This window comes from Semicossyphus pulcher, unplaced genomic scaffold (genome assembly GCF_022749685.1).
Source record: "Semicossyphus pulcher isolate SPU_LCO1_2020_fin unplaced genomic scaffold, fSemPul1.0.p SCAF_18, whole genome shotgun sequence".
Taxonomy (NCBI): domain Eukaryota; kingdom Metazoa; phylum Chordata; class Actinopteri; order Labriformes; family Labridae; genus Semicossyphus; species Semicossyphus pulcher.
The window spans coordinates 14,898,468-14,922,634 of record NW_027211691.1 but is presented as its reverse complement, the minus strand read 5'-3'; the positions used below and the strand labels follow the sequence as shown (position 1 = coordinate 14,922,634).

The following is a 24,167-nucleotide window of genomic DNA, read 5'->3' as shown; positions in this document are numbered from 1 at the left end:
TGCTTGGCAAAGTGAGCAAATTCCCTATGACTTAGACTTTCAGAGTTCATAAAAGACCCACGTTTAATAATCAGTGACAGATTTGCGCATGTAGGCCTATGCACAATTAAATTACAATATCACTAACTCATTGTAGACAATGGCTTTCATACGGATCTGCTTCATAACCTTCTTGAAAAAGTTGATCTCTGCATTATTTTCATATTCTCATTAGGAATATTCCTTTATAGCCAGTTGAACTGGTGTAAATGAAAATATTATTTTATATCAAAAGCTTAATCTGCAAAGTATAGGCTATATATACATTTTTGGTACTTTATAGATTAAAAGCACAGGCAACTTTCCACTATTTGGTTACTGTTATAGTTGTCTGGTTATATTTTGAAAAGCAGGACCGGAAGTACGCTGGTGTGTTCAGTGTATGTGGATAGTCGTGGTTTTCAGTTGTGCGGTCCCGTGACAAATTTCATTGGAACTTTCTACGGCCAGGAAAGACTGATGTTTCCTGCTTCTCTTGCTTGACAGACGCTTATGGGCAGCAAGCAAACACACTTTCAGTTTGGGGGGTTGGAGGCTTTTATCCGAACCAAAACGGGGAAAATGTTCGATATATTGACAGTTTAAATGCTGTAGAGTGAAACATCCCCACTGGACCAACGGAAATAGATGAACACCGCTTCAAAATACTGTAAGGTACGTGATGTTCATAGACGTTATATTGTTCTTGTTTCGTCTACGTAACTGTCGCGTTATTTATACTAACCATATAGAGCTCCAGTGTAAATATAAGTAACAAAAAGTTGTTTGAAGTTTACAGTGGAGGGATGACTGTTGACTATTACATAACATTCACATTTTCTGTTCTTAACGGAAGTTTAACCTTCGCCGAATAATTAAGAAAGTCAAGTTAATATTGTGTAAGTGTAAAAACGTGAATATGTGCAATTGGGGACTCAAAATTTGGTGTAATGTTTACAGTTTGTTGAACACACTGGAGCTTGTTAGAGCATGTCAACCCTTTCATTTCGTGTGTGTACGTGGGTGTCGGTATTTAATTTGTGCGTGTGTGTTCTGCTCCTCCTCCTCCTCCTCCTCCTCTCCTCGACTGGAGAAGGTATGTTTTTTCCTGTAATACACGTGATCTATGCTGAGATTTCTAAGTTGTAGGTACATACTCAGCCTCAGGTGAAAACCATTGTGGTCTTACTAAACGACTCAGCCAAAATAAAACAAAAGTAGGCCTAGGCGAGGCCTTTTTAATAGTTGTGTTCTTAGGACATGATGTCCACCCCCATATAACTGTTCTCTCACTGTAGCAATCATGTGTCAGACCTCATAGGCTGTCGAAATAAGTTCCCAAATTGGATGTTGATTCATCTGTACGGTATGCACAGCAGACACAGCTTTTAAAAATTAATTAATTTCTTGCACAACAAATGGGGGGAAATACAAATTTCTTGTGACAGGATACTTTTCATGACAAATCCCTTTATTCACAATGCGCTCTTCTCTGCTGTCAATATTTCGACTCATTTATTTCAACTGTGTGTTGTGGAAATGCAGGGATGCACAATATTATCGGCACGCTATCGGTATCTGCAGATTATGGCTTGAAAATTACATATCGGCATCAGCAGATGTCATTTTTCTGCTGATATTTTCCGCCGATAAAATAGCGCTTTAGTTATTTTTTGTACATGACCGAAGTTTAAGTAGTTTTCTTATGTTTTCTTATTCTGTATTGTGTTATTTCTGCATCTGCCAGTGGGCCACTACAACAAGAGTAGGCATGATATCAATTCCACTACAGGTGAGACTTGATGTTCTCTGCTATTAGGTGGATAAAAACATGAGCCTAATATATCGGTATTGAAATCGGCATTCAGCAAAAAGGGTTGGAAAATATCAGCATATTGGATATCGGCAAAAAATCCAACATCGTGCATCCCAAATTAAATATCTGGTTTCTTGATGTAACAGGTGGTTGTGAAGAACATGTTTGGTATAACACGACATGTTTCATGTTATGAAAATGGCTAGATGGATCCAAAAGCACATCATTTGAGAGCTCGATCTTGCACGCAGACTTGTTGTTCACAGAGGTGGCTTAGGCCTGCCCAGCTAGATCACTTTACCTTTGGTGATCTCATTTGCTCCCGCTGATGATCCTGTAGTTCAGTCAGCGCACAAGCTGTTTGTAAAAGGAAGTAAGCGCCACAGTTTGCTCACAGGGGATGTCTGTGTGAGCCGTCTGGACAGTCAGGTTAGGTAAGGAATTTGTCCAGATGCTGAGGTCGGTTGCACGAAACTGCATGGGGTTGACTGAGTTCATGCCCCTCACACTTCTGCAGCTGCACTTCCTCAACCGGAGATCTGTCTGTGTTGCATTACAATGAGATACCTCGTAACTGGAATTATGTTTGTCTTTCAGTTTTATCCCAAATGAAACCGATACAATCACACATCAGGTGTATGCTCAAAGTTCAAACATTACAAGTTAATTTAAACATATTTTAAGTTAAGTTACCTGCTCAAATAACAGCTCTTTAAAAAATAGGTTACCCCCCTCTTTCAGGTCCTTGTGTGGTTATCTCCTCCAACCATTTTGTCTCACAACAGTCTGTGGATCCATGCGTGCTTTTGGCTTTCACATCTTATCTACCATTGTAGGCTGACTTCTGCTTTGTTTCCCACTAACGTTTCTTCTTAAGAATGACAGACAGCCACACAACCACACACACGCAGAAAAAACCATGTTCAACATCCTCATAGGATATCCACATGCAAGGATGTGTGTTTGAGCAAAAGCAGGAAGAATGCTATTTTTGATCCTGTGTAGTAGTCCGGCATATTTGTGCCTGTCAGCACAAGTTAATTCATGTTGGGGCGTGAATGCAGAGCACGCTGGGCTTAAAGTGCAGCCCGGGAATGTGCTCAACATCAATCCGTACACCTTTTCAATTTTTCATTGCTTATAACACATTTCTAAAGGGAGTGGTGAGCTGCAGCATTCCATATGAAGGAGTAGCAGTGTCAGCTGAAAATGTAAGTTGTAGTCGACGGTTATAGGTTGTGTTTCCCCGAATGAACAAAGGTATTTCTGGAATGTTAAAAAGCGAGTCCTACCCGGTGACGTTTAGAGTCAATTAACCATGAAAGCATGTACAGATGTGTGGCAGCCCGGGAAATAGCCGATGATTTTTGTGTGTAACAGGCACAGTTACACAAACTCGCTTCAGTTGTCTCTTGCAGGTTTTAAAAAAGACACGTGTGACAGGGAAATGTTGATGATGCCTTTGTGATATGTCTCAATGAATGTGCGTGAAAGCGAAACCAGAAGAAAAGTAGAAACAAAAAAGAAACTAGTGATGAAGAGGGCGCGCAGGTCCCTCTGAATGCACACATGCATCTTAAAGAGGGCCGCTCTTTTGCCTTACCCTCACCCCCGACGTGAGCAGAATGAGCAATCCCCTCCAGGATGCGTTCAAGATCAATACGCAGACTGAAATGGTTGACCCCGAGGCAGGTTTTCCTTGTGTTGTTAGCAAACAACACTGAAAGTATGAACGGTTGTGCCTAGAAAGACAAAAACTACTGAACAAGCAAGGCTGACCTCACTCGCATGAAACAATGGACGAGTCAGAGCGGCGGACAAAGAGCTTTGTTGTAGAAGAAACAGACATTGCATAACTCACGGAGAGGAAGAGAGATATTCCCTTTTAGGGTTCAAGATTAACCCTACACATATAATGTCTTTGGATCATTTGTATACAGGAAATAACATCCATCACAACTGCTTCACTTATTACATGATTTCCAAACTGTCTCCCCTTTTTCACCATGAGGGAAATGAGGTATCCATCCTACAGTTGTCAGAGGAAGGAGTCCATTTATACCTCCTTAAAGGTTAAGGAAGAGCAGCTCCGGGGGGCTTGCTCTTGACCTATTGTGTAACTCCAGCTTCAAAGACTCCTGGAAGACTATTTAAAAAGGGCCTGTCTACTGACCGGAACAGGGGAGAATGTCACAGACCCAGCATGAGTGCGAACGCTCGTGTGTGTCGATGTGTTTGTGAATGAGAGTAGGCGTTCGCAACCCTAGATATGTGTGAGATGAATGCATGTAGAAGAGGCGGCACGTATGGAGAGTTAACTGAAATTCTCATGCAAGGGAGATTGAATGAGAGTCATTAAAGCAGTATCTGATTGGTAATGTTTATTTAAGTGTCAGATGAGAGGGAGGATGAGGTATTCATGCTCAGAGGAAGGAGGGAGTTAACTGGTCGCTGAGGGGGGGAGGGAGCCCGCCTGCTGTCATGTTGCAGCTCACTGACCTTACTGTTGTTGCCTTTGCTGTCTCGCTACAGTGTTCAGTCCTCACAGAAAGCACGGAAACCACAAGTCAAGGTTTTATACAAGCAATGCTCTCAGAGGGAAGAAGTGACATTCATTTGCAAGTCTCCTGTAGTTGATGCTTTTTACTTAATGCCCTAAATAACTGCCTGTTTGCATCACAATGATTTGATAAAATATCCCGGAATAGCGACATTCCGACAAGCAATGTGTAATACTGTGATACCTGGTCAGGTAACGGCTAAAACAAAGCAGTTAGCTATGAATTCAATAGCGATTAATAGAGGGATAGATTCATGGATGGGCTAATGGGCTTGATAGCAGCTTTTGCTTTTGTTCAACAGTCAACAGGACGTGTTGCAGCTCAAACATCAAAGGAATAACCTCAGTCACATGCTTCAGAATCAGATCAATTAATAAAGAAAGTTAGAGTTGATACCATACCAGGTTCAGGCAACATGACCAAGTAGACCGAGCAGTAGAAGAACACCACTTTCACTTCCTGAATAACAGAGTGGTCTGTTCTCTTTCCTCCTGTCTAGCAGTGACCCAGGATGGAGATGGGTCACTAGCACACTTGAAGCCTTATCCTGAGGAGGAAGCATCACTTTATGACCTGACCTTGCACCCTTTGAATGCGGACAGCGCCCGAAGATGGAAGAATCCAGTCACCCCAGTGTCAGCATACCCTGCCACAACGAGCAGAGGGACAAGAAAAAGCGTTACACAGTACGTGCAATAAATGTGATAAAGTCATATTAATTGAACATTTTATAGTACTCTTTGTGTTTACATGGACTGTCCTTGCTTTCAGGTTTACAAAGTGATAGTCAATGTTGGACAGCAGGAATGGTTTGTCTTCAGGCGTTACGCAGAGTTTGATAAACTCTACAACATAGTGAGTGACGTTACACAACACATCACCAAAAATCTTCTGCTGACTTCTAACCATTGACGTTTCATAGTCGTTTTCTCTGTCGCTCCCATGTCTTTAAATGCAGTTAAGGAAACAGTTTCCATCTATGAACTTAAAAATTCCTGCCAAGAGGATATTCGGGGACAATTTTGACCCTGGTAAGTGTTCAAATTCCGCTGATGTATGTGCATTAAGGCCAATTATATGTTTTTAACACTGCATGCATTTACCAAATAGAGTTCATCAAGCAGAGACGAGCCGGGCTTCATGAGTTCATCAAGCGACTTGTGTCACATGCTCAGCTTTGCAACCAGTAAGTGTTCATTATATTACATCTGGACTATAATGAGAAGAAGAGTTTGAATGGTCAGAATCCATTACTTAACTTCTTTTATATAACTGCTCGGTCTCTCTTAAACCTTACAGGCCAGATGTGAGGACCTTTCTTCTGATGGACAAAATGCAGCAGTTTTCCGACGCCTCTGAGGATGAGGACGACAAAGTAAGAAACTGATCGACCAATTCTGATTTGTCTTTTAAATTGCTGGCTGGCTGCACCTTTTCAGTTAGTGTGGAGTAGTTAGGTCCTCCGCCTCTGTTTGTGTAATTATCGGGCTGTGCCAGAGAGGTGTTTATTCAGCCATGTATCCCAGGGTGTGGTTCATACTTGATAGACTCAAAGTAAATACACACAGTAAACAAGAGTCCCTTATGTCATTATTGTAGCAGATAAAGGACTAGATTATTGGATTGGTGAGTTTCTGTAGTTTTAGCTTGTAGTTCTATCTTGATCATGTTTTCTCTGCTGTTTAACAGAACAACTCTACCTCCAGAAACATTAACCTGGGACCCTCTGGAAATCCACAGTATGTAGCACAAAGACGCCTGCCTTTCTTTTTTGATTAACCGTATCAAACTTTGCGGTTGTGTAATCACATAAAGTACATTTTTACATAAGTGAAATTAATGTGGTTTCATTTCTGTTTCAGTGCCAAACCCACAGACTTTGACTTTTTGAAAGTCATCGGAAAGGGGAGTTTTGGGAAGGTACGTGAACACCACACTCGAAAGCAAAAGTCACTTTCTATTCGTTCTCACAGGGGAAAATCTAATTCATAGAACTGTTTGGATTTATTATTATCGTTAATGTAATAATTTCGTATTGTACTATTGTAATATTACGTAGACAGCAGTTTTACGAATCAACAAAAAAGATGGTGACTAAAATATGTGTCCAGTCTGAGCTGTCTGGGTTGTTTCTCTATCACAAGTTTTGGTTCTGCATGTGTTGGCCTTTCCATGCTGGAAGTGAGAATCAGATATGGAGCAACTCTGGTTTTAACTGTTGATGCGATGATCAACACGCTCTCTCCTCCGTAGGTTTTCCTTGCAAAAAGGAAACACGATGCAAAGTATTATGCAGTCAAGGTCTTACAGAAAAAGGTCATTCTCAACAGAAAAGAGGTAACACTACCGTCAAACACAACCATGAAACTGTCAGTATGTCCAGCATGCATGTGTGAATTATAATCCGACTATATCACTGCTTCCAATCAGCAAAAACACATCATGGCAGAGCGCAATGTGCTGCTGAAGAACGTGAAACACCCCTTCCTGGTCGGGCTTCATTACTCCTTCCAGACCACAGACAAGCTATACTTCGTGTTGGACTTCGTCAACGGAGGAGAAGTGAGTCGTTTCACTGTGAATAATACGCTCGCCTCACACAGACATGAGTCACAAGGTGAAGAAAGGCTGAGGATGGCATACGTATGAAAGAACTTTGATTACTAAAATCTGTGTAACTCGTTTACACGACTCCATGTGTGACAGTCCTATTAGAGATCACGACATTACTCAGCACGGCTCCTGAGTGCAACTTCCTCTGTTGATCTCCTTTAAGTGTGATCAGCCTTTTTAAAGCTGCCATGTGTGACTGACTGCGTGAGAGTGACTAACTGAAATCTGTATACAAGGAAATCTACCTCATGCCCTTCTAAATAAGACCAGCAACATGTAAATATAATCCGATTAATATTTACACCAGCCAGTCAGAATTATTTGTGTAAGAACCAGATAAATGACTTGTATACATGAGAATAGTTTTAGCAACATTTTCACATCATGATTGATTGTTTGATTTGCTTTGGATGCTCCTACAACACAGCTAGCGTGTATTACAATAATCAAATGGAACATTTTCATTGCAGCTTTTCTTCCATCTTCAAAAAGAGCGGACCTTTCCAGAGCCCAGAGCAAAATTCTACATTGCTGAAATGGCAAGCGCACTGGGTTACCTGCACTCTCTCAACATTGTTTACAGGTATGTTTGGGGGCTTATTACACTTCGGCCAGTTCGCCGATTTTCAACCTTTGTCCTATCATGCTATTACGGGGAGCTAATGCCATTATGGTAGGAAAAAAAATGCAATTTCACTCTGTGCCTTTGGACTATCCGTTTCCAGTGGGCCCTGGAAAACCTCCGCCAGACTACGTAAAACGCGTAAAATCTGACGGAGGCCATGGAACTAGCTAAACTAGACTTCCTCAAATTATCAGGTTTGAAATGTAGACTGCAGACCTGAAGACTTTTAGACGATCCACAGGTATATTCGCTTCGTATTTCAGATTCTGTACCGCTCTGAGCCATTGCCCGCAGTAAAACGGTAGTACTTTACTCCAGCGTCGCTCGTTGGGCCGTTCCTTTCAGAGGGACGGGCGCAATGCACCCTGGGTGTTGTAGGAATGTAGAATGGGCGAAACCACGAGCTGTTTGTACAACTTTCTCCACAGCTATGGCACCAATTTCAAATATTATTGCTTCTATGGATTACAGAGAACACCAGTTTTGACTGGCAGTGGCTTTTTCCAGGGGCGAACTGCTCCTTTAGTCAGACATTGATGCTAAGAAGTTTTCAAAGTTATACAGTTAAAATACAATTGAAGATGTGGCCCATGTTGGCTAACTCAAATGATAATATGTCTTCACAGCCATTGCTTACATTTTAGTCAGACAACTCACGTTTGTGATAGTTAAAAATGTTTATTGCAGCAGCAGAACATAGTTTGTGTTCAGCGTCTAGGCTCCGACCTCATCGCTCCGCACAGATTTATTTTAAATGCAGAAATTTGAGGAGTGAGGAGATCTTATCTTAAACCCCCCTATAGCCAGAGCCTGCGGGTGAATGCTGGGGTGGTGGTGGGGCTGAAAGTATGAGCGCAGTACTGGTGCAGGGCAGCGGCGGCAATGACAGAGCAGAGGGAGAGACCGAGAATCTTGCAGCTTACATAGAGCGCCAAATTGGGAAGAAGTGTTTGTCAGGTGATTGTGGAGAGTGACGCATGTCAAGAGTGAAATCAGAGCAGCTCGAGTTTTTTTAGAGGTTGTAATGACTTGAAAAGAAAAGTTTATTCTACGATCTTTTAAAAAAAAATGCTGATATTTTTAGATTCACCAGATTTATCTTCCTGGCATTGTAGAGATCTCTTTGAATCAGCATTAAATCATCATATGAGCAGATAAAGTTGACCAAAATATAGATTTTTTTGATTGCTGTATCATCTTACTTTTTCTGCTGGCTACTCAAATATTTCTCAGGGATGTGAGGGCTAACTTCCTGAAATGCATTAATTTGTGTTCCTTCTTTCCAGAGACTTGAAGCCAGAAAACATCCTCCTTGACCATGAAGTGAGTATTAATGTGTTTAATCATACACATTCCTGTGTAACTGAAATACAATCACTTTTACAGTCATAACGCTAAATATACACTAAAGGCCAACTGTCATACTTGTGCCACCGTTGGACAGCAGTATCATTTCCTGTCCCAGCTGGACATAGAGCGTGTAATTTGATTATGTCTTACTAATGATTTTCCTGCCCAGCCTTATTGCGAAAGTGAGTGAACGGTGAATGGGACCGAGCAACGCCGCCGCCAACATTCCTGGGCAACAATAGAATCCTCAGTCCCCGGGGATAATGAGCTGTTTGTGCGGCACATGTTGTCTAAAAACGTCCCTGTGTCCTCTCTTTAAAGGGGCATATCATTTTGACGGACTTTGGATTGTGCAAGGAAGGCATTTCGCAGACGGACACCACCACGACGTTTTGTGGAACACCTGAGGTATGGGGATTGACTCGGATGTCTGATTACTGCCAATGTGTTCCAAAGAAGACAAAGCATAATAATCATTAACAGTTTTTGGAGTAAAGTGTGGTTAATAATTTTACAAGTGAGTGTATTCCATCTCGAGGCCATAGTTCTGTATGTGTAAGATATGAGTCACATTTTCCAAAGAGGAAAATTGGCTTTAATGAGCAAAAATAGTCATGGATATACATTTGCTTGATGTATTTTAAGTCGGGGAAAAAAATGTTAATGTTATATTATTATGTTTGTGTTCTTCTTCCGACCAGTACTTAGCTCCAGAGGTCCTGAGGAAGCAGCCGTATGATAACACAGTAGACTGGTGGTGTCTGGGTTCAGTGCTGTATGAAATGCTCTTTGGCCTGGTGAGTTTTTACTCTGAGCTCACATGTAACAGTGACTGTTATTTTTGTTTTGCTTACAGCCTTGACTACTTGCTTAATATCAGAGGTCACGCTCAATTGCATGCTTCTACTTCTCTTTTTTCCACTTTCATCCAGCCGCCGTTCTACAGCAGGGACACGCATGAAATGTACGACAACATCCTGCACAAGCCGTTGGCGATGCGTCCTGGTGCGTCCAGCACGGCCTGGTCGCTCCTCCAGGGGCTGCTGGAGAAAGACGGCACGCACAGACTGGGGTCCAGGGACGACTTTGTGAGTGGGATTAGTAAATGCACTATCCTGATACAGACTGCATATACCTACAGCAGAATTCACCATTTTGGGGCTCCCTCTGGTGGCCAGTTTGGTGTACATCATGTCACTGCTGCTAATACAGATTTTATAGTCACTGATGACTTAACTTAGTCATCTTTTTTAAACCAACTTCCTGTAAATACCTATTTAAATAAGGTTGTTATTTATTCTACTTTTTCAGAATGAGATCAAATCACACAGCTTCTTCTCCTCCATCAACTGGGATGACCTTGAACAGAAGAGAATCACCCCCCCATTTACGCCCAATGTGGTAAATATTTGTCTCTTGTCCGGTAATTAGTAACCTTGTAAGTATTCTACAGTAAATAGACTTTTGGGTGACAACACTCAGCACACAAAAGCTGCATTATAACAGATTTAGAGAATGTTATATATTTTATCTATCCAATTTAAATCCTGTCTGTTTGCTTTAACAAAAGTCATTTGTTTAAAGTCGTCAAATTTCATGTCATTAAAAATAGTGTTATAGGTTTTTCAATTTCTATTTCTTTTCTTTCACATATATTTGACCGGTAATTATTTTATTCCTCTTTATATCACTTTGCAAATGTAAGAATTTCTATTCGATTTATTCTTTTTTAATGGTCAAATTAAGTGTCTGTCTGTCCCTGTCTAGAAATACACTTGCATTTTGTTCTCTTTCTGTTTGATGATGAATGCTAACATGATCCATGTCTTCATTCCCTCTTCCCCTGATGGTTTTCCAGAGCTCTTACTCCGATATCTCAAACTTCGATCCCGAGTTCACAGATGAGATGGTCCCCAACTCCATCTGTTGGTCTCAGGACCACTCCATAGTCAACGCCAGTGTGATGGAGGCCGACGATGCCTTCGTGGGCTTCTCTTATGCCCCACCTTCTGATGACTCTTTTCTATGAAACATTCCTAATGAGGACTTCACTTCACTTGCCTTAACCATCATAACTTCTTTTAACTAAAGGGAAGAATTTCTACCATGGATGAACTTGTTCTATGAAGCCAAAGCAAGCAGCTGAGAAGACACAGCACTTACATAGATTTTGGATGGAACAACATGTGCCAATAAAGTCTTTATATTTTACCAATTTGTATTTATATAAATATATAAATATTTACATAACAGATGATATTTTTTAAAAATTAAGGACAGACATCCTCTATTAATGTTATTTCTGGTGGTTTCTATATTGAGCCTTTATATACAAAGCCTTGTCCCTTAAATAAAATTTATACAGTTTTCTGAAAAACTTGAAAAGTTCACTGGACTTATAATCACACATTTGACTGTTGGATTGAAGTGTGTTAGTCCATGTAATTACTGTAAAAAAAAATAATTCATGTATCATATTCATTTTTATTAAGCTGGAAATAGGGATTACTTGACAGACCACTGGATAAAGCATTTAGGTTTATAGGTCACATTTGTACAAAATCTCTTCTACTTCTACAGTTACCCTTTATATTGTATTTGCAAATACTGAATGGATTGTTTTTTATTGTTTTTTTTCTATTCATTGCCTTAACACACTTACAGAAATTTTAAATTCACAGTACTTTGCTTCGCCTTGCAATTTAAAAGGCCTGTACTCCTGCACAGTAATAAAAACATCGAAGAAAAGTACCTGGAGAGTGTCTTTATTTATTTCGTATGAAACGTGTTTTTTAAATGTATTAATTTCGAATAACTTTGATTGCTAAACTGTAATAAATAAATGCATTATCTCGGTCCCTCTCAGGTGGAAGTGGGGTGACAAAATCGAACGCAATGACGTCATCCGCATAGCCGTGGAAAACGTTTACATTTAAAAACGCAATACATCCGGGACCTGTTTGCTTCTGCTCACCATGGCAACGCGGCTTAAGATAGCCCGCCAAAGCAACATGTAAACACGAAATATTGCCACCAACTTCATCATGCTAGCTAGTTTTAATAACATTTAGTGAAAATGGCAGACATTTTATCGTTGAAGGAATCAGTTCTGGTTTATTTAGATAGAAGTGGTGGTCTTCAGAAACTGATAGACGACTGTAAAAGATTTAACGGTAGGCCTGCGTGAGAGGGAAATAAGAAACTAGCTAACAATTGTGTTTAAGCTAGGATATAAACACTGCTAACTTTTTCCTGCTCTTTCCAGACCCCCTACGGATCGAGGCAGTTTACAGGTTTTGTATTGGTGTGAATCCCTCTGATTTAATAGAGGTGGATGCTGTATTAGGTGACTGTATCCTGCGGGATCCCATCAGAGCAACAGCCTTGTTTCAGTCTGTAAGTTGAGCTAGCTTTAATTAAATGTAAACTTCTACTGTAAGGCCAGCTTAATTTCCCTAATTCCTCATTCAGGTTTGCTTCCTGGCCATAAAGACACTTTCACTTCTTGAGAAAATACACACAGAGAACCAGGTATGAGTTCATGGTCACTGTGTTTCTTACCTTAAGCTGAAGAGTCACATGGTCCATTTCCTCAAATACTACGTGAATGCACCTGATAGGCTATTAAAACTTGATCAGCAACTTAATCATGTATTAATGTGTCATGTGGTTGTTCCTTTTGAGGTAAATGTAATTCTGAAGTTGACTCACCTGCCTCCATTCCCCGAGTACATGCTGGACCTTGGTAGTTTTCCTCGTGGTTATGGTCCCATGAGACCTCTCTGCATGGAGGGCCTGGTCACTGCCATAACAAGGGTCACCAAATACACCCAGGGGGCCAGGTTCCTCTGCATCAATGATGACTGTCCCTGCTCTACAGGTACGCGGGGAGAGATACATTGTCACCTCTTAACCCTCATTCGCCTTAGCTTCTTGTAATTCTAACTGTAAAAACAGGCCACAATAAGATGTTTGTACACAAAATTTTACGATGTTCTAGCAATTCTCAGAACTCTAACATTCATTGACTTGCATGATTTGACCTAATTTCCCTGACGCTGACTTTAGGGTTACACCACATTCGTGTCCACACACCTGGAGCCACAGAGTCAGCCACCGTGAGAAACGACTTCAGCTGCATGATCTGCAGCTCCCCATTGAAAGAGGATGTGAAATTTAGAGTGCTGGGAGGTGAGAACATAGCAGAAACTAAATGTCACTGTTTCTGAGAAGTAAGCAAGAAGTTAAAGACAAATTTGTGCTTTGTAATAATGTGTATGTTGGTAAATGTGTCTTTGTGGAGGCAGATAAACAGCTTGTGGAGATGATCCATGTAAAAGCACTGGATGCTCTAAGTGCCAATCAGCAAGGCTCCTTCAGGTACCAGTCTGTCACCCTGTTTCTCAGAGGTAGGTCTATATTAGATAAGGTTACAAAATGTACAAGCTTTACATTTCTCAAACACTCACACAATTTTGTCCCCCATTAAAATGTACAAAAAACGAATGTTGGTTGCCAATGTTTTCTTTGATAAATGCATCCATTCATAGCAACATACTATGTGAGAGGAAACAAATCTAGTGGTATATCATGTGAGAAAAGTGTGGGTTATGTGGCAAGTGAAAGAAAGTGCACCAGCAGCACGTATTATAACACATCATGATCAGCAACAGTAACAGTGTCAAGCAAATACACATATCAAAGGTTCATACCATAGCAACCTAATCCTAAAACAACATAGACGCATGATCTTAGTGACTCAGTTAAGTCTTAAGAAAGCACACAAAATATTTAAACCCAGACATACATCTGTATTATCAGTAGTGTCAAAAGTGTATGGATGAGTGTATCATTAAGTGTTTGTAAAAATAAGAATAAAACTGAAAGTTCATATGGAGAGCTGGTGTTTCCCCGGGTGTCACATGGTGAGAGTGAGAGAGGGAAGATGGTCTGCAGCTATGTTAAATACAGCTGAGATCAAGTGTGTTGAATCTGTCTTGGTGACTCTGACCTCTACCCCACTTAAAGGCAACCTAAAAAAACAACAGCATCAGTAACCAAGATGCACCCACTGAACAGGTCAACCGCAGGGTCGTCACAATACAAAATGATCATATGCAGAGAGGAAAGTTTTGCTACTTCTTAGTGAAGTTCTGCTCTTTCAAACAGGATTTGAATTAGTTTCCGTTTTGGGCATGTAAAAGTCTATAAGAAATCCTCCTTAACAGAAGCCTACAAAATCAGTTTATCTCCCTCTAATGGAGAATGAAAAGGAATCCCTGTCACAAATATGAACCTGTATCTGAAGACAGATGGAGACTGCACATCAACCAGGGAGCTGCTTTCACCATCAAGCATCCATATGAACACGCAGCCACGTCAACTGAAGTGTCCTTGATCACACCTCACACTGCACCGTAAAGAACGTTGCCTTTTTTTGTTTGTATAGCTAAAACAAATTAGTTCCATTGTGTTAAAATTCTGCAATAATAATACATTTGTAAGTCGAAAACATAAAGGAGGTACTGCACTGTAAATTAATATCCTCTGAATTTAAAAGGGTATTTGTTTGTAGAACCTCATCCATTATATTCCCCCCTGATCCTGAAAAATGTGGTAGTAATAGCTGATATTTACACACAGTCAGATGCGTTGAGGTTTGTCATTAATTTTCTCCGGCTTTCTAAATGAGCCTCACTTCGGAACACAAACTAAGTGGGGGAGAGTTCAAATAAATAGATTTTTGTGCAGCCAGCCGCACACTGCGCCTCACGGTGGGATATTAAGTGTTTCTGTCCCCTCTAATAACATTGTACCCATGAGGGCTTAGCAAATCTCAGCACTAAGATTAACATATTCTGTTGACCCAGTCCTGTAGAGGAATTCAATACACTGGGCTCCCGTTACTAAACATATATGTTAATAAGTGCAAGGAACACTCATTAGCTGGCTGCGCGATTCTTACACAGAGAAATCTTTGTTCTGAAGGCCTCGCTCTGTGTTTCTCTTGGCACTGGTTTGTAGGTGGCGTGCATGTTTCTTCAATAATCACCAGGCAGCACAGATCCACCCCTTTGCTTTGTTTTCCCCATTCACGCAGATGAGCTGTGTAACTCAATGAGAATCGGTCGACTCTACAGGGTGCTAGGCATTCCTGCGCATGTGCACCAGTGGCCCAGCATTACCTGGAGTGTAGAGGCGAATAACGTCCAACCGTGGGAGCCAGAGAGTAAGACATAAAACCCACCTGAAGACGTACTGATAACATTTATGAATCTGATAGGGTATATTCTGATGAATCTGAACAATTAGGCGCTGTACCATTTTGATATAACTCTACTTACAGGTCCGCATAAAGTCAGCGCCAGCTTCCAGGAGCTCTTGAAGGCCACAGCCAGCTCTCCCTGGAGGTTCTCTGCGATCGTGGCTCACTGCTTTGGGTTGGACGTGGCTCCTCCAGGCCTCTACAACACTGTAAAGCTGGCCTTGTTGCTCAGCCTGGTGCAGACTAGAGCAGATGCGAAGGACACATTTCACAACCTGGACCTCCTCGTTGTCACCACTGACACTCTCATACTGGACAGGTACATGGACACAGTGCTTATGAAACCTGATATTTAATCCCCCTCATTACCCCTTACCCTTGTGTTTGTGCTAGACTCATGACATACGGCCTGGGCTTGGCGTGCCGTGGGGTCAGGCATCAGGGCTCAGGGGAGATGTTTGCATCTCTTTCCCGGGACGGTCACGGGGCAGGCACTGCTAACATCCATGCTGGCTCTGCGCTGCTCGCTACTGGTGGGGTTTGCATGTTGGGAGACCTGGGCTGTTACAGAAAGGACAAACTGGATGCCATTCAATCAGGTAGAGCACAAAAGTGGTTAAGGATTATGTCAGCAAATCACATTATGGATAAAAGCACCTGTACTTTTCTGTTCTTTCACACTGTTTTACCTATATTCAGTCCTGGAGAGCAGCTCAGTGTCAGTGTTCATCCCTGGGAAGAAGTATGGTGAGGAGGCAGACCAGCAGCTTTCCTTCCCGGTGCAATGCAGCTTCTGGGCCATCACGGATGCCTCTCGACGGTCTGGCAAGTCAGACTGTGCCATACTAGGAACAGCAGTGGGTTCAATCAAAATATGGTGTTTTATTACCTTTGTTTTGCTCACTTAAAACATGATCTTAATGTACAGAATCAGGTCTCCACTGAAAAACAGATTGTGCGGGAATGTGTGCTTAGTTCAGGAAACCCAACATTTAATTAAACTCAGATGTTATTTGCAGATAGTAAAGGACAAAACAGGAAATTGAGACAATTTACTTTCTACAAGGAAGTGCCCTGCCCAGTGGATGTTACCTCACAGCAGGGCACTTGAGAAAAACAATCAACGCTATGTTTTTTTCCTTTTTGAAGAGGAAAGGTTGACAGTAAACCATATGACAACTTTCAGTGCTGCTTTCCATTCCAGTGTACTTTCTGATTTAAAGGATGATTGTCTGTCACTCCAGAATGTTGTCAAGCAGCTCACCAGAGAGTATTCTGCTACCATCTTCTCTTTATGAGCAGGAAATGGGTAGTGTACCAATTCAGCTGGCAGACGCCTTTGGCTTGGTCATACAGTGTAGGGATGTGGTGGGAGAGCATGCCCTGCTTGCACAGACCGTCCACACCCTGCAGCAGGCAGTACAGCCTGGAAAACCCCTTTACTCCTCCTGCTGGGAGTTTTCTACTCAAGACTACAAGGAGGTGAAGAAACATGTTCTGTAAAATACACCGCCTTGTTTTTATTATTTAGACATTGACGTTAAATTATTTGCCATCCAGCTGGTGGCTCATGCACAGAGTCTGCCAGTGGAGCTCAGCCCCAGAGCGGAGAAGATAATCCACGGTTACTACATGGCCAGCCGAAGAGTCAGAACACAGAGCCAGGCTGTCAAGATGTCTGTGGCTTCTATCAAGCTACTGTAAGCTACTAGAAATGTTTAAGTTGCTGCTTTAATATTTAATCTCAATTTTCTGCACCACAAGCAGAAACTGTATGAAAAGATCAGCAGTGGTTGTCCAGTGTAATGTCGCTTTAATCCACTAGGTGGAGAACTTTCATACTCTAGAGGCGATTTTTCATTGGGTTGTGACAAATGTTTACAAATCTATTTCACTGTGCTGACATATTTAATGTGGAGCTTAAACTATGAAAATAAATGTTTTTACTGTAGAAGAAAAATGTTACAGTGAGCTACAAATCTTTTACACTTAATTTATATCCTACTTTATACAATTCCACTGGTTCATTCATATTAAAAGGAAACTACTCAGGCATTCATAAATGGGTCTTTGTATTTTTGGTCAAAGGATCTCTTTGGCTGAGGCTCACTGCAAGTTGTGTCTCAGAACCCAAGTGATGGAGGAAGATGCTGTGATTGCTGTGCTGCTCTGTGAAAACTCAGTCACTCTCAAGCACGGTACTTTTTTCTGTATTTTATATGTATGGGTTGTCCGATTTGTTTTATTATCTACACTTGTGAAAAAGAAACTAACTAGGCAACCACATTTGCCACTCTGTTAATACCCACTAAGGGCTCTGCGTAGGCCGTTTCAAGGTATGGCTTCCTCTTTCCACAGGGGCCTCTGCTCTCGTTATTCCACCGGACGCAGTGTTTCCTTGTGACCTGAGAGACGTGGATGGTTTGCACAGGAGGGACGTGACCCTGGACGAGCTCCACCAGAATATCCTACGCTTCATCTACGCCTACGCGCCAGGAGCAGACGCATACATCACAGAGGAGTAAGACCTCTCTAGAGGTGGAAAAACAGGTAGGCACAAGATTGCTCAAACCATACACCCAATTATTGACGTGTATTAGTTTTATTATCGCATCATTAAAAACTCTGCAAAAAAAAAAAATCTACAAAGCCACCTTAAATTTAAAACAAAAAGGTGAAGGATCTGAACACAGAATATTAACAAACAAGATAACAGCATTTTTTGCAGACAGATTTTATTAATGCAAGTCAATTGTTAAAAAAAAAAAAACTCTGGTCAAAAGCCAAAGACTTCCCCCCAAAATGTTCATCCATCAGCACCAGCAACACTGTAACAAAAGTGAAAACTCTGTTTAAACAAAATGAACATGAATATAAATATACAGAAAGTGCACATGGATATGGATTTAATGATTGCTTTTAGTACATACCTTGAGGCTTCTCCATCTTCTTCTCCATGGGCCGTGTCCTCTTTAACCTAGCCAATAAATAAAATATATTATCAGATTGGGTGTAAAAAGTCCATTTTTATGGTTTTACAACTTTATGTACAAGTTCAGTTAGTCACATTCTCAGCAGCCCATTTTGGTCTGATGGGTAAACGGCGAAAAGATGAACTCATCATTACTTCTCAACGACAAAGCCAACACTGCAGTATTGATAAGTTAGAACACAAACAGTTAAATATGGACGTTACTTACCACTAAATGGATGAAGCAAACGCCAAGTGTGTTTCTGTTTCACTCATGCTCCAGCTGCTCATCTGTAGGGAAATGTGGAAGAATGTTCAATTCGTCCATCACGCAGATTACAATTACTTGAGTCCTATGCAACATGTTTGTTATTGTTAACATGTATAATCAAGATCAGACACATTTTAATAGCGGAAAACTAAAGTTGCTGCTGGTTATTCAGTAGTCACAGTCTCACCACTCTGTTGTCTGATGGGTAAACGGCGAAAAGGTTGAACTCATCATTATTCCAGCAGCAAAATTAGTAAAACTATTTGTTTTTACCAGGTCGGCGGCAATGACTTCCAAAGTCATTTTATCAAAAATTAATTACGTTTGGTTTGCATCTTTTAACTAACAGTACAACAGTGCTATTAAATCAGCATAAATACACTCAATACAATATACTGTGGTACAGAACTCACCTCCTGATGAGCAAATTAGACAAAGGAGTACATCCAGTGCATCTGACCACAGCATGATGTCTGAACTGAAAGAACACATGAACAGGACCTGGATTAATTTAAAAACTGACACCATTATCCATCTGTAATTTACTCTCTTGTAACACCAGTCCAGACAGATTTTATTACGCTGGTTATCAGTTAGTCACAGTCTCACCACCTTATTGTCTGATGGGTAAACGGCAAAAGTGTGAAGTCATCATTATACCAGCAGCAAAATTAGTAAAACTATTTGTTTTACCAGGTTGGCATCAATGCCTTCCAAAGTCATTTTATCAGAAATTAATGCAAGTTTGGAACTTTTTTTTGAAAGATAATTACCGCTATTCTCACCAACTATATTTTTTAACTAACAGTATGACAATGCCATTAAGTCAGCATAAATACACTCAATGCAATATACTGTGGTACAGAACTCACCTCCTGATGAGCAAATTAGACAAAGGAGTACATCCAGTGCATCTGACCACAGCATGATGTCTGAACTGAAAGAACACATTAACAGGACCTGGATTAATTTAACAACTGACACCATTATCCATCTGTAATTTACTCTCTTGTAACACCAGTCCATTTTATTATGCTGGTTATCAGTTAGTCACAGTCTCACCACCTTATTGTCTGATGGGTAAACGGCAAAAGTGTGAAGTCATCATTATTCCAGCAGCAAAATTAGTAAAACTATTTGTTTTACCAGGTTGGCGTCAATGCCTTCCAAAGTCATTTCATCAAAAATTAATGCAAGTTCAGAAAAACATTTTGAGATAATTACTGCTATTCTCACCAACTATTGCTTTTTAACTAACAATATGACAATGCCATTAAGTCAGCATAAATACACTCAATACAATATACTGTGGTACAGAACTCACCTCCTGATGAGCACGTTAGACAAAGGAGTACATCCAGTGCATCTGACCACAGCATGATGTCTGAACTGAAAGAACACATGAACAGGACCTGGATTAATTTAAAAACTGACACCATTATCCATCTGTAATTTACTCTCTTGTAACACCAGTCCAGACAGATTTTATTACGCTGGTTATCAGTTAGTCACAGTCTCACCACCTTATTGTCTGATGGGTAAACGGCAAAAGTGTGAAGTCATCATTATACCAGCTGCAGGACTGAGCTACAACACAACAAGCCAAAAAATGTCAAATACTTTGGTCTTACCTTCATGTTCATGCGGTGAAAGCCAATACTTGGTCATCTGTAGATTGCAGAGGTCACCTGACATCTAAAAGAAAATGATCACTCATCATTTACAGCCCCCTTTTTTTTTAAAAGTACATTTAATTTTGATTTTGTTTAATTGCATTAAACTTACCCTATCAGGTGTACCAGTCATACATCAAATTTGCCATCTGCTTCTGCATATCTATTAGAAAAACACAAGCAACAATTATGGTATAAAATAAATACATTGAGTCTCGGACATGAGACTTTTCCAACAAGATTGACTAAGTCCATCGCACCAACTTTACCAAACCTCTTAAGTAATTACTCTCAGGAGTGACCCATTGATTTTTAGCTTGCGTTAATAAGATGTGCTCAAGAAATAGCCAATATGGTGACGAAAGATGACTGATCACCTTAAGGTCAAAGGGTGCTGTGTAACACAGCTTGGGAGCATGGCTAACATCGCAGGTTTGAGGACGGGTTCAACAGCAGGTCACGACCTCTGCCATGACCTCAGGCCCTCCGAGAGAGCCATGATGACTTTCACTGGTTAAATAATGGAAGAGGGCAATTCCCTGACCAGCAGCTCTTCTGCTGACCTCTGGACATAACCAGATATGGTCAGGTCTGCAAGAATTTGAATGACACAGAGGGCGTTTTTCCCATTTGAACTGTCTTAAAGATGATTTATTGCATTACTTCGGGGATGAGACCTGTCTGTCGTAAGACATCGATTCAGATTTAGCAGTATGTTGTGTAAAGGCTACTGAAGATTTACATTATAATTATAAAGTTGCCTTGAAGTCCTGGATTGGTCATTTGACTTGCCGCATAATTGCCTGTAAATGTTAGAATAATTAGAGATCAGGCCCTGCTTTAAATTCACACCAAGCCCATGTGCGCTTACGTTAGCAAGCCTTCATGACAACACGATTTTTTTTAGTGTTGTAAAACGAAGACTTAATTTAAGTTATAATAATAATAATAATATATAACGTGTTTGGCTTAAGTTATAATAAAGACTCAGCTAAATCAACTGTTGAGCTAGGCTCTTTTCTCCCACGTGGCGAAGAGTCGAGCTAACATGCTGCTAACGTGTTCAGGAGCTAGTTCCAAATTCGCCTTTAAAAACGTCCACGACACGCAAAAAAAAAAGCTGAGGACACATGGAAAAGCCATCTCACTTTTGCTTACCTTCATACTGAAGATTAAACATGATTCAAGCTTCTTAGTTTGCAGATGTCGTGCGGAGCAGGGCTGTTCCCTGCTCGTGGTTGCAGCTCCAGGAGAAGAGGAAGGATTTCCGGATCCGACCTCCTTTAGCTGCGCCCCAAAGCTGCGCACTGCAGCTTATGAAGCGCGCAGCTGGGCATTATTGTATCGTCAGCAGCAACTCCCTATATCCCTTTTTTTGTTTACTGAAGATGATATTTTAAAAGAAAATTGCCAATAATTGCATACTCTACATTTAATTACACTACGCAACATGTTTGTGACGAATGAGTAATTTATTATCTTTTTTCTTCAGCTCATTGCAGATAAAACAGACACCGAGCTTTGTACCTGCTAACTTGTATAAATTAAGCCTCCCTCATATTTGTCAATCTTGCTACAATAACCATATTATTCCCTGTTTTCATTAAACATGGAACGGTTTGCCAATTCATTTATCATTATTTTAGAAGGTTACATCATATTATCATTTTGTCCAAGTAAATTAAAACATATTCCAGTCAGTGTCAAAAATTCAGGCAACTTCATACCACCTTTGATTACACTGAAATACTAATAATGAAAAAAAAGTAAAAATGTTTCATATGAAGAGCTAATTTTCTTTACATTTCAGATTTAATCTGTACAAATTGTTGTTTGCTTTCTGTCAACTTGATGTTGACATAAACACAGCTGAAACAACACATCTATGTATAGCCTATATTTATTATTGTTTAACCTAAAGGCCTACTGCTTATACAAAATTCAGTAGCAGTAAATTTGCTGCATTTAAGTTTTGTGTTGTGCCTATTAAAAAAACAAATTCCTTATTAAGCCTACCACTCTATTTTATTAATTTTACTTAATGTTATTTGTCACTTAAAGAACCAACTGTCTGGTGAACACAAAAAAGATTAAATAGCAAGGAAGTGTTACAATATTACAACATAAAAAAATCAACAGTTATTGGCTGAAAACCTCTATGATTACTTTCAGTAATTACAATTACCATAGTTTTTTATTTTCATAAACAGGCTAATAAAAAGGACACTTCATAGAATTTCTATTGTCGTCAAAGGAGACTCGTCTCTTTCACTGAAGTCATTTATTCACAAACACATTTACAGCCATGCATGTTAAAAATAAGAAGGAACATGAGAAGAAGAGCCTCCATTGTTGACTCTCTGACAGACCACTTCACATGACAGATGTCGAGTTATTCACACATGCATTTAGTGCAAAAGTCTCTACTGAAAGTGCACACCTCAAGCATGACGGACTCGTTAGCCCGTGGAATTTACAAATATCATACCTGGGACATGTATGGAGCTGCACAATGCAGGGCAAACAGGGTGAACCCAAACAACAACAGAGAAACATAATATATGTCTCCTCAAAATCTATACATTAAAATTCATATATTAATTTACAATGTATTTCTATTGGCAGGGCTTCAGTGGAAGTAAAGGAAGTATTGTTTACAGCATGGACTCATGCATATATGAAACCTTCTCATATAAATGCTTTTAGCCTGTTAGTGAGAGGTGGAGGATGAAGGGCCTTGATTCTCTGACTCTGAAGGATTTGAGGTGTTGAGGAACTGTCCGGATGCTCCGACGTACAGTCTGGATCGCATAGGCCATTTCTGCAAAGACATTTACTTTGTTAATAAATACGCCTCTAAAAAGTATGACGCATGCTTTATAATTTTTTTTTATATCAACTAAGAATAACTGATCAGTCATTTACATGTTTTGCAGTGTAGACATATGCAGTGAAAATGTTCGTTTAATAAAAAACAATTTCAAAATAAAAATACTGTTTCACAATTGAAAACAAATACAGAGTGACATCTAACACACCTTTATTATCATTATTATTATTATTATTGTTATTATAATTATTATTATCATTACTGACCTTGACTGGGTGCAGGTAGCCGTCACCTTTCAAAGACTGTAACGCCTCTGTTTGTTTTGTGCTCTCTCCCTCCTCCGCTCCTTCTTCCTGTAGTGTTCGAGTCAAATGGGCAATATAGGTGGTGGCCAGTATCAACACGTCGAGTTTGGACAGCTTGGTGTCCGGCGGCACGGACGGCAAAGTCCTCTGTAGCTCCAGGAACGCGGTTCTCAGGGTCTGCACGCGGCTCCTCTCCCGCGCTGCGTTAGCTGCTGCCGGGCGTCCTCTGCCGCCGAGCCCGCCGCTCTGCAGCACCCTGTTGGCCCGCTGGAGCTCCCGACGACGGCCGTCTGGACTGGGACTGGAGCTCGGACTGGATGTAGGGCTGTCATCCACCACCACCCCGGAGCAAGATGCGCTGTCCATCTGGAGGGACTGTCTTCCAACCATCCGGGTGCACTTACAGACCTGAGAAAAACATCACTTTTAGTGCTAACCTGGCCTTTATATTGCATAAGCAAAAGTTGTAACTTATAGGACTGTTTCAGAGGCAACTTATGAATTATTTATTGTAGTCAATATGCACCAGTTCAATCTTTAAATTAATTTGTAATTTAAATGAAAATGTAACTTATTGCACATGCATTTATTTATTAAACCATAACTTAAGTTATTTGGTGTACATTTAATTATGGAGCATATCAAAAATTGCATGATACTGCAAATTAAACAAACAAATCCTAAAAAGAACAAATGACAGCAGACAGCTGTCAAAGGTAACTCATGAGACATGGGTGAGTATGGGTTTGACACAAATGAAGATCATGCCAGGCATAATGCCAGTGCACAAACTCATGAGATCACTTTCTGGCTGCTGCTTTGATATAAAGTTTACCTCTGTTTTCTCTCAAAGCCACTGTCTTCAAAAC

General features: G+C 40.5%; 3 protein-coding genes and 1 long non-coding RNA gene across 7 annotated transcripts; 2 read left to right on the top strand and 2 right to left on the bottom strand.

The window, feature by feature from the left end:
• Nucleotides 1-488: 488 nt before the first annotated feature.
• Nucleotides 489-11,731, top strand: sgk3 (serum/glucocorticoid regulated kinase family member 3). 4 transcript variants are annotated; one of them, XM_069667416.1, is made up of 17 exons: nucleotides 489-688; nucleotides 4,898-5,081; nucleotides 5,167-5,250; nucleotides 5,354-5,426; nucleotides 5,506-5,581; nucleotides 5,695-5,770; nucleotides 6,085-6,134; nucleotides 6,258-6,315; nucleotides 6,649-6,732; nucleotides 6,826-6,957; nucleotides 7,479-7,591; nucleotides 8,920-8,956; nucleotides 9,305-9,391; nucleotides 9,685-9,780; nucleotides 9,916-10,071; nucleotides 10,295-10,384; nucleotides 10,842-11,731. In XM_069667416.1, the coding sequence occupies exons 2-17, from the start codon at nucleotides 5,007-5,009 to the stop codon at nucleotides 11,010-11,012; spliced, it is 1,458 nt and encodes a 485-aa protein (XP_069523517.1). In that variant the 5' UTR covers nucleotides 489-688; nucleotides 4,898-5,006; the 3' UTR covers nucleotides 11,013-11,731. The 4 variants fall into 4 exon arrangements, with proteins under 4 accessions (XP_069523517.1, XP_069523516.1, XP_069523515.1 ...); XM_069667415.1 differs by having other exon boundaries at nucleotides 4,895-5,081; XM_069667414.1 differs by having other exon boundaries at nucleotides 489-693.
• Nucleotides 11,732-12,059: 328 nt separating this feature from the next.
• mcmdc2 (minichromosome maintenance domain containing 2) lies at nucleotides 12,060-23,401 on the top strand. The gene is made up of 15 exons (XM_069667709.1): nucleotides 12,060-12,156; nucleotides 12,249-12,379; nucleotides 12,455-12,514; nucleotides 12,668-12,863; nucleotides 13,052-13,174; nucleotides 13,291-13,392; nucleotides 15,084-15,212; nucleotides 15,330-15,567; nucleotides 15,642-15,847; nucleotides 15,948-16,105; nucleotides 16,551-16,730; nucleotides 16,809-16,948; nucleotides 17,337-17,446; nucleotides 17,607-17,798; nucleotides 23,353-23,401. The coding sequence occupies exons 1-14, from the start codon at nucleotides 12,060-12,062 to the stop codon at nucleotides 17,771-17,773; spliced, it is 2,037 nt and encodes a 678-aa protein (XP_069523810.1). The 3' UTR covers nucleotides 17,774-17,798; nucleotides 23,353-23,401.
• Nucleotides 17,973-21,405, bottom strand: LOC138596171 (uncharacterized). The gene is made up of 7 exons (XR_011308574.1): nucleotides 21,322-21,405; nucleotides 20,276-20,326; nucleotides 20,122-20,185; nucleotides 19,815-19,879; nucleotides 18,449-18,510; nucleotides 18,179-18,225; nucleotides 17,973-18,076 (listed from the first exon to the last, which is right to left on the bottom strand). It is a non-coding gene; the product is annotated as an uncharacterized lncRNA (long non-coding RNA).
• LOC138596108 (transcription factor 24) lies at nucleotides 22,874-23,688 on the bottom strand. The gene is made up of 2 exons (XM_069667710.1): nucleotides 23,260-23,688; nucleotides 22,874-22,984 (listed from the first exon to the last, which is right to left on the bottom strand). Exons 1-2 carry the CDS (start codon nucleotides 23,686-23,688, stop codon nucleotides 22,874-22,876), a joined length of 540 nt encoding a protein of 179 aa, XP_069523811.1.
• Nucleotides 23,689-24,167: the final 479 nt, after the last annotated feature.

Excerpts from the sequence above, each read along its gene's own strand:
- sgk3 (XM_069667416.1), top strand. The coding sequence starts at position 5,007 with ATGGAAGAATCCAGTCACCCCAGTGTCAGCATACCCTGCCACAACGAG. Across the intron at positions 5,427-5,505 it reads CGGGGACAATTTTGACCCTG|AGTTCATCAAGCAGAGACGA; the intron begins GTAAGTGTTCAA and ends TTTACCAAATAG. Across the intron at positions 10,385-10,841 it reads CCCCATTTACGCCCAATGTG|AGCTCTTACTCCGATATCTC; the intron begins GTAAATATTTGT and ends ATGGTTTTCCAG.
- mcmdc2 (XM_069667709.1), top strand. The coding sequence starts at position 12,060 with ATGGCAGACATTTTATCGTTGAAGGAATCAGTTCTGGTTTATTTAGAT. Across the intron at positions 12,864-13,051 it reads TGACTGTCCCTGCTCTACAG|GGTTACACCACATTCGTGTC; the intron begins GTACGCGGGGAG and ends CGCTGACTTTAG. Across the intron at positions 16,731-16,808 it reads CTACTCAAGACTACAAGGAG|CTGGTGGCTCATGCACAGAG; the intron begins GTGAAGAAACAT and ends TTTGCCATCCAG.
- LOC138596108 (XM_069667710.1), bottom strand. The coding sequence starts at position 23,688 with ATGGTTGGAAGACAGTCCCTCCAGATGGACAGCGCATCTTGCTCCGGG. Across the intron at positions 22,985-23,259 it reads GCTACCTGCACCCAGTCAAG|AAATGGCCTATGCGATCCAG; the intron begins GTCAGTAATGAT and ends ATGTCTTTGCAG.